At 34.4% G+C, this 9,908-nt stretch overlaps 1 protein-coding gene across 1 annotated transcript; it reads left to right on the top strand.

Annotated features, from left to right (window-relative positions):
* Positions 4,474-8,908, top strand: LOC109710829 (shaggy-related protein kinase eta-like). The gene is made up of 12 exons (XM_020233609.1): positions 4,474-4,602; positions 5,442-5,531; positions 5,630-5,689; positions 5,774-6,046; positions 6,138-6,212; positions 6,311-6,367; positions 6,765-6,905; positions 7,013-7,063; positions 7,151-7,246; positions 7,572-7,655; positions 8,057-8,158; positions 8,351-8,908. The coding sequence occupies exons 1-12, from the start codon at positions 4,537-4,539 to the stop codon at positions 8,450-8,452; spliced, it is 1,197 nt and encodes a 398-aa protein (XP_020089198.1). The 5' UTR covers positions 4,474-4,536; the 3' UTR covers positions 8,453-8,908.

The following is a 9,908-nucleotide window of genomic DNA, read 5'->3' as shown; positions in this document are numbered from 1 at the left end:
GAAAAAAAGTCTGGAACGCCACGTTTATATTACCGACGAGATACTTCCAACTAATTAAAAAGCTGTCCTAAATTTTATCCGTTTTCATTATTATATTTTTAAAAAATATTAATAATACTTTTTAAAAAAAATATAATTGACGGATAATAAATGATGTAGTGTGAGGAATTACTTGGTTAGATGTAATTATAATTACAGTATAATTGAAGATGCATGCAGTTGAAAATGCAGCAATTATAACTATATATATTTTGTTTGCTTAGATGTAGTAGAAAGCGCTACAACTATAAATAATTTAGGATAAACTTCAAATTCCACCCCTGTGGTTTCGTACTTTTTCATTTTAGTACGATGTGGTTTAAAGTTTATCAATTTAGTATCTTGTGATTTCATTTTTTTTCTTTTTGTCAGCTTCTCTTTTAACATGTCATTAAATTATATACAAAAAACTTCAGATACCCTACTAGGTTTATCGAATATTCACTTTAGTATCTTTTAGTTTTAACTTTGTCACTAATTTAACGAAAAAAATTAGTGAAAGAAATAATAAAATGAGAAAAATGAAACCACGGGATACTAAATTAATATACTTTAAACCACATACTAAAATAAAAAAGTGTGAAATCATATGGGCCATATTTGAAGTTTTTCTAATAATTTATTTAGTTGCATGAAGTTGAAAAATGAATTTTAAAATTTTATTATTTTATATATATAATACTAAGATTACCTCCGATATATAAAGAATATATAAAAAAAATATTTTTTATTTAAAAAATAATTAAGGAGCTAAATTTGTATTTTGCTTAAAGTTATTTTCTTTAACTATTATAGTTGAAACTACAGTCAATTTAAGCGTAGTTCCAACTTTCAGCCTCTGCAGTTAAGCCTTTTTCCTGTAATTTTTACTACAGCAGTTGAGATTAATAAATTAACTAAATATCAAATTTTTATTTATATATAATTATAATTATAATGCAATTATAATTAGGGAAAACTTCAAAAACCCCCTCTGTGGTTTCGTAGTTTCTCACTTTGCCCCCCTGTGGTTTAAAGTGTATCAATTTGCCCCCCTGTGGTTTCGTTTTTATCTTTTCGGTAGCTTTTTCGTTAATATTTCGTTAAATTATATACAAAAAATTTTAGATATCCATCTAGATTTATCAAATATTCACTTTAGTACCCTTAAATTTTAACTTTATTACTGATTTAAGAAAAAAAAATAATAAAATTGATAAGAAAAAGAGAAAAATAAAATCATATGGGGGCAAATTGATACATTTTAAACCACAGGGCGGCAAAGTGAGAAACTACGAAACCACAGGGGGGGTTTTTGAAGTTTTTCCTTATAATTATATACAACTAAATACCCAAATATTACACAGTAGAAAGAAGACGGAAAACGTACAGTGCAGCAAACTCCCTCCCCCTCTCTATTTTTATAATTTTCCACGGCCACCATCATCACTTCGGTCCGCGTGTTTGACCGCGCTGCTCCCCTTTGACCCTTCCAGTTTACTATTTTACGTGTTTTTTGAAAATTAAAAACCAACCCCAATCCGAGGACCAAGAGGCCCCTTTTTGGAATCACAAAATGCCCCTCCCTCTCTTTCTCTCTCCACCACTTCGAATCACAGGCTCACAGCTATGAATATATTAGACCACTTTAAAATAATAGGTAACCTAAAGCTTTGTTTGTCTAAATAAATAGTATCTTAGCTTTGATTTATTATTATTTCAATTATTTTAACCAATTAGATTAAACATTTTATAAACTTTAACAAGTTTTCTAGGAATTAATTTCAATTATCAATGAAATATATACCTTTTCAACTGAAAGATAATTGCAGTCACAAAAATTATAAAATTATTAATTAATTTAGTAATACCAGTCAAAAATACAAAGGTGGAACAACTTACTCTTTCGAAACTATAATAATGAGGTGGTCATTAATACATATATTTTGAGTCTGACTATTCAAAATTATTTTTATACACTCTTAGACGAAAAGAATTTAGAATAGACACATATAAAATATATTTTTAATTTTACAATAAGATTATAAATAATATTTTAATTGATTTACTGTAATATACATAATATAATTTTATTTATCAAAATTTTTACTGTACATAAGTGGTACAAACTAATAATTTAAAAATCGGGTTGAACCGGCCAGTTTGACTGGTCCGCCTGTGACCCAATCAATTCGGTCAGATTTTTTAATCAAGTTAATATTAAAATTCTAACTGCTTAAAGTTAACTCAATTAATTATATATTTTTATTAGCAACATATTATTTTTGTAAAAAGTAAAATTCAAAAATATATATCCGCTTAATTTGATCTAAAAATCAGTATTTTATAATTAAATTTATACTAAAATAAAATTATATTTATAATTTTTTATAAAAAAAAATTTTAAATAATAATTAAATATCTATGACGTCCTACTTACGTTACTGATTAGTGATTGTACTAGTAATTCTTGATACAAAAATATTTTTTGATAGGGCTTTTTTTGCAAATAGTCCCCTGATAAAATTTTATTTTAAAATTGGCATTGTCAAAACTTTATTTGCAAAATGGTCCTATTCCTGCCACGCAAGCGCTACGTCAGCGCCACTCGGGCGGAACAGGAGTTTAAGTTGAACACGGTGAATGGTTCACCGTGTCCAATACAAATATCCCCACTTAGCCAAAAATTGGCTAAGCCGAATTAATTGTATTGGACACGGTGAATCATTCACCGTGTCCAATACAACTAGCTAGGACTTAGTCATTTTTTGGTTAAGGATGTATTAGTATTGAACACGGTTAATGGTTCACCGTGTCCAATACACGTATTGGACACGGTGAACCATTCACCGTGTTCAACTTAAAGTCCTGCCCCGCCCGCGTGGCGTTGACGTGGCGTTTGCGTGGTAGGGCAGGATCATTTTTGCAAATAAATTTTTGATAGAGCCAATTTTAAAATAAAATTTTGTGAATGAGCTATTTGCAAAAAAAAAGCCCCTTTTTTGATACCCAATTTTCAAAATATTGTTGAGAACACTCATAATAATAATAATATTAGTTAAAGTCTTGGATGGCTAATTTGGTCTTTTAACATCAGCCGCACAATAAAAAAAATGATTTGTTTTCTCAAAATTTGCCTTGGGTTCAAACCAAAGTAACGGTCAGTGGTACAGGTTGGATCCATGTGATCCGGTCCAACCAGGCCCCAAATATTTTATCACCGGTTTCCTTGTCGGAAACCTCCGACCAGAGGGGCAATTTGGGAAATTTCGCCACCAGCTATGCCAGGTTGCCACGTTGCCACCTCCCCAATTCGGGGGCACGTTCGTAATTCCCTCGATAGCGAAGGGTATTCTCTTTAAAGCGGCTCTGTCGCGACGCCGAGAGAATCCCACAGGCCGTTTTTGGAGTGTGGACAGAGTAGCTTTAGGTTAAAAATATCAAAAGAAATATTTGGTCGAAGTATACATCGAGCCCCTCAACTATAGACACTTCTGAGATTACTCTCTCAACTTTTTTTCTTTTTTTTTTTTAAACTCTTGCTTTCTTGATGATGTGTCTTTAGCTTTCAATATCAAAATTTTATTTTAATTAATAGTTAAATTTTAATTTTTTTAAAATTTACGAGAGATGTTTATAAATAAATAAAAAGTGTTTTTTTCTCTTTTTTCTCTAGCTAATCTTCTCGGTCATATATTTAAACTTTTCTTTTTTTTTTGGTCCTTTGGTCAGATTTTAGGTGAAGACCAAATCAAAATCTGGTCAAAACTTATTTTGTTCTTTTTCTATAGTCTTTTACTTATTATCTTTTGTTTGAAAATTTTCTCATTTTCACATTGTCATTCGTTGCAAATTTTATAAATATCATTCAAACGAGAGCTTAACGAATCGGAGATAAAAATATTTCAATACCGTTCAAAGGATAAGAGATGGAACAGATGCGGATGATTGTTTTAATCTATTTTCTTTATTTTTTTTCTCTACTATACACTTTAATGTTCATCAACTTCAGTTTTTTGTCCGTTAATATTTAAGTTTAGAGATCGATTAACATATTTTTATTTTTTTTATTTTAGGAACATCATTCTTTTTCTTTTCTTTATCTAGTTTTGAAAGTGCTTATACTTTTTGTGTAAAAATATGATTATTTTATTCTTTCAAAACTGTATAATAATATGATCAAACTCTACTTTGAAATTTCTATGGGCTTAAATATTCAAAAAAAAGTGTTGTCTCATAATTGCCTAAAGTCGAGGGGTTTTATTTCAATTTTCCCCAAAATTTTTAGTGGTTGGGTTTTGTTAATTAATACGATTCTAGGAAAAGCTTATGGGTTAAAAGTGTGTATTTTGGGAATCGTAGAGGTTGGAGAGAGAGAAGGAAACGAGGAGAGAGAGAGAGAGAGAAGGAAACGAGGAGAGAGAGAGAGAGAGAGAGAGAGAGAGAGAGAGAGAGGGAGGGAGGGAGGGAGGGAGGAGATAAGGGAGGAGAGAGCGGCGGTGGGCGGCGTCGTTCCTCATGGCGGAGGCGGAGGGGGAGGCGATGCAGATCGATCCTCGGCGGCCGGAGATCGGCGACGAGAAGGTGAGTTCCCTGCCATCCATGTTGTTTTCCGGCGTTCTTTGTCGGATTCCGGCGGTCTCGTCGACGAGATCCGCCTCTGCTCTTTCCTCTACGCGCCGATCTCGGGGCAGTTTGGGTTTTGGCTTCTTCCTCTAGATCTCAGAATTTAGCTTCGGAATCGCATACTATTTCTTCGATTTTAGGTTAGGTAGGAGGGCCATTTGGGGTTTCTGGGTTTTTTCTACTTTTATGCAAGTTTGCGAGTTGGATCGGGTGATAGATCGAAAATCCCTGTGTTTTCTGTTGTAGTTTTTCTCTTCCTGTTTTGGCAAGGAGGTTTTCCTTATCTGATTTGGCGATTCGGTTTTTCTACTTAGGATCCTTTCTTGTTTCCCTGCGCTTTTCACTAGTTCCGTTTACCTACTGTTGAATCTTCGATACGTGCTAGGGTTTCCTTTTTTCCCTTATCTGAGTTCCAATTTGTTACTTATTTCTTATTTTCTAGCAATTTTGGGGAATTTGCTTAAATATCCGTTCTCATTTTTGTTCCTCAATTGCTTGATCACGAGAGCAACGTTTTATTCTTCTTTTTTTATGGTTTACACTACCAGCTTATTCTGTGGTTCTTTTCTTTTCCTTTCCGCAATCCTTTTTGTGCTCGATCCTTACTTAAGTAGCATTTTTTTTAAGCATTTATTGTCATGCAGCTTTTGTTTCTTCTCCTTCTGATGCTGCATTGTTTGGATCGAGTGAATGGGCTTGTCTAGATTAGTTGTTTATTCTGAATTTTTAGTTGATTGCTGGATCTTTCTTTGCCTGCTAATGTCTTGCTGCTGTTTTTATGGTTATTGATGTATCAGCATGAAGCTTCTCTCATCGATGGGAACGATCCTGTCACTGGCCATATAATCTCCACCACTATCGGCGGAAAAAATGGTGAAGCTAAAAGGGTGAGTTCATGGATCACGACTGTCCTGCAGCAATGAGCTTATTCAGAAGTCCAAATTTATGCCATTCTAACTTGATTGTTAATTCACATGTCCTATAGACGATTAGCTACATGGCAGAGCGTGTAGTAGGAACCGGCTCATTTGGGATCGTCTTCCAGGTACGACATTAAGTTTTATTTGGTTTTCTTCAACTGGAGTGACTCTTTGTTGTGTTGTTTAATGCTGTTTACTTGTTTATGCAGGCAAAATGTTTGGAAACTGGCGAGACTGTTGCTATAAAGAAGGTTTTACAGGACAAGAGATACAAAAATCGGGAGTTGCAGTTGATGCGTTCAATGGACCACCCCAATGTCATCTCTTTGAAGCACTGCTTCTTCTCTACCACTAATAGAGATGAGCTTTTCCTTAACTTGGTTATGGAGTATGTGCCGGAGACATTATATCGTGTTCTGAAGCATTACAGCAATGTCAACCAGAGGATGCCACTTATTTATGTCAAGCTATATATGTATCAGGTGAAGTTAGCATTTTTTTATTCTCTTCAAATTTTGTGTGGAAAAAAAATCGATATGTGCATGTTGATGCTGATCTGATACTTTCATGCAGATATTTCGAGGATTAGCTTATATCCATACCGTCCCTGGAGTTTGTCATAGAGATGTGAAGCCACAAAATCTCTTGGTTTGTACTCTATCAGCATTATCCAAAAAATCCCACTGAAACTACTTTTTGCTGCTGATATGCTCAGATTTTCACCCTGTTATATAAATCCTCTGCAGGTAGATCCTCTTACTCACCAAGTGAAGCTGTGTGATTTTGGGAGTGCCAAAATTCTGGTATATTTACTACATTCATTTGCTTGCAAAATCTTATGTCTTCTACTTCTACTTATAGTTGTATCATACTCCTCTTTTACTGTTGAAATTATATGCTTTCTGAATGCATTTGACTTATATTCTGTTTAATAGATAGCAAAATGTGAAGTATCTTCTGATTCCTTATATATTATGTAACTACGAGCGACTGGAATTGGCTCAATATTTTTGTTGTTAAGAGTTGTCCCTGCTATTATGCAAATTTTATTTACTACCGTTAGGTTTATGAAGTTTTCTCTTTTTTCCTCGTCCCCATCTCGTCTTATTGCGGCATATGAGAATTTCTAACTTCCTTTTGACAGAGTATTGTAGGTTGTCTGCTAGTGATTTTGATTTTGCTATTGAACTGCCATATCAGGTTAAGGGAGAAGCCAACATATCATACATATGCTCTCGCTATTATCGTGCACCTGAACTCATATTTGGTGCAACTGAATACACCACATCAATTGATATATGGTCAGCAGGATGTGTTCTTGCTGAGTTACTTCTTGGTCAGGTTAGTGCTTGTCTTACTCAGCCTGTGGTGTGCTTCCCCTACAAGTCTTGTTGTACAAATTTATGAGTGCATGACACTTATTTTTCTCTTATTTATCCAAATATTAGCCACTATTTCCTGGAGAAAGTGCCGTCGATCAGCTCGTTGAGATAATCAAGGTACTGTTTGATAATGCAACATATTTAAAGTTTAAATTACGCTTTCTTTATAAGAATGGTGTGATTTAATGTATGATGCTCTTGCAGGTTCTTGGTACTCCAACACGTGAAGAAATTCGGTGTATGAACCCGAACTACACAGAATTTAGATTTCCACAGATAAAAGCTCATCCATGGCACAAGGTTGGTTGAGATTAATTTTTTTCGATCCTTAATTTCTGCTTTCCTTAAATCTGGAGTTCATAAGTATTAGCATAGCAGATTTAGTCCGTCCTGAATGAACATAAAAAGATATAAACCTTCTCAATGGTTATAAGGAAGTGAAAATCCAATACCTGAATACCATTTATAAACTTAGGTAGTAAGCCATGTCGGGTTCTTCTTGAGTGTTTATTATTCTGCAGTTCTGATATATTAAATCTGGGTTTCAAAATTCTTTTTGCTATTTAGATACAAAATTTCTTATTCTCTTGAAGTTAGTTATGATGTATGACATATTCCTGAACAGGTTTTCCACAAGCGTATGCCTCCAGAAGCAATAGATCTTGCATCACGCCTTCTTCAATATTCACCAAATCTTCGTTGCACTGCGGTTAGTTTGCTCATACATTGATAATTGTCTCAGTTGCATTAGAATATGCAAGCATTGCTAGCTTTTGGATTTTATTGTCATTTTCAATGTATGAAAGTCATTGACACATACTGTGTGCTCAATTTGTTATTTTTAGAATTGCCATCTCATGGCATGCCCTGATCAAGCTTGACAAAAATTTTTCTCCAACAATTTATTGACTTTTATCATATGTTCTATTACTTGTTTAATCATTAACTATTCGCAACTACTCTATGACTCATGGATTCTTATTGTTTTTGTGTGCCATTGCGTATCTGGCCATGCCATTTGTCAAGTCCAGCAACTTTTTTGTGCATATATCTGTCAGGAAATACCAACTGGTTTTCTCATTTAGTTATTGCTGACTTTTCTTACCATAGCTTGAGGCGTGCGCTCATCAGTTCTTTGATGAATTACGAGAGCCCAATGCACGATTGCCAAATGGCCGCCCATTTCCTCCTCTTTTCAACTTCAAACAGGAGGTATGCATATAAATTCGTGAAACAGTTGTAATGTCCTTTTATTTTATATGCACTATCCACTTTTATTCTTGAAACAGTTGTTAGTCCTTTTCCATGCGCCTGCTTTGAATTCTCAATGAGAGATAACTGTTCAGATGAATTTTCTCGTTAATAGGTTACTTATTTTGGTCTCCATGTTTTGAGCTTTTGCAGTTAGCTGGTGCTTCGGCAGAGCTTATCAACAAGCTGATACCAGAACACACTAGGCGACAATGTGGCCTCAATCTGAATTTCACTCATGCTACCGGATCATAGGAGAGCAAACAAGTTTCATCTCCTTTTTGATGTTGTTCAGTGCATAGCATGGCAATCTCTCCATGTTCAGATGACTTTGGAATTTCTAGAATCTAACAATCCTTCATTGAGGAAATCAAGGTCCCTAATCCTCTACATGAAACAAGCTCGATGTATATTCGCCCCGACCATGAAGAATTGCTAGCTCCAGAATGTTTCAGTAGGAGAGGAAACGGGAAGGTGTTATGTTAAGATTACGAATAGGTTCAAATCTCAGCTCTACCTGGCCTTCTGTACCATCTTCTTGTTTGATTTGTTAGCTTTCAGCTTTTTGTAGCGGCAGCAATATCTGTAATATGTTTTCACTTGTCTATTGTTGTAAATGCTCTTCGTCTAGAGTGCTATATTGTCTCGGTAATGGCATTTATGGTGTTCCCGAAAGTTCTAACCTATTATAAGTTGTTTCTATCTTTCTTACGTTGCCCTATGCCCAAAGGCGATCATGGAAAAATTTAATGCGCTTTAAAATCCACGTATTTGTTGCATGCATGCTTACTATGAGCAGTTGATCTTACTAACGATGCTAAGTGATCAGTGACTCGTTTTTTGCGATGAACTGCATAATGAGCCTAAGCTACTGCTCGTCTGGAGAAACTTGTATAGCTGAATTTCAAATATGTATGAATGCGATCTTTATGCATTTACGGTAGTTGAAGGCGTAAATGCTTCCGTGCTATCCGATCTTATATGGGGCTTTAAGAGAATTTTATTTCTTAATAAGATTATTCTGTGTTTTCGCGTTTCTTTTGGCTCCGTTACTGGAAGGTCGTTTTCTATGGTCTTTTCTTATGTCTTGTACATCTCTGCTTTACTCCAATGATGGTCCAAGTTGCGGAACAAACTCGGATGCCGTTGCTTCACGAGAAAAGTCTTCTTTGAATCTTTCCCTGTACGGGTGATTTCTTGTATTGTTAATTAAAAGCATCACGTCTCACAAACAGTTGCTAATACTATTTGATCTTCGCTGTTTTTTTCGTATGAAAGTATTGTGATGGCGACATCCTTGATTTGATGACCTTGAGTGGATCTTTTGTTTTGATGCCTTGTATTGTAATCGCATATATGTATTCACTCTAATCTTGCTTCACTATTTTGTTTGACAGATCACTCCATTGCATTTTATGACAGGAAAAATTGTCCGGAGGCCCCTTAACTGTCGACAATTTGGTAACACACTCCGAAGTTTTATTTCCTTCAGCTTATGTTGTTTAGATTTAGTTAATCATCACATTAATTAGTTAAAGTTAAACAGTTTCTGTAGGACGCTGGTTGTTTCTTTGTTTGTGTAGTTTTAGCTTTATTTTTTGTGGAGGAAAATAGCGTATTTTTCACTTGGTTTTTTTTTAAAAAAATTTATTAATAATATAAAATAGTTAGATTTGTGTTTAAAATTTTGAGTAACAACTATTAACTATTC

The sequence above is a fragment of the Ananas comosus genome, linkage group 5 (assembly GCF_001540865.1).
Source record: "Ananas comosus cultivar F153 linkage group 5, ASM154086v1, whole genome shotgun sequence".
In the NCBI taxonomy this organism is placed as follows: domain Eukaryota; kingdom Viridiplantae; phylum Streptophyta; class Magnoliopsida; order Poales; family Bromeliaceae; genus Ananas; species Ananas comosus.
This window is presented reverse-complemented; position numbering and strand designations above follow the sequence as displayed.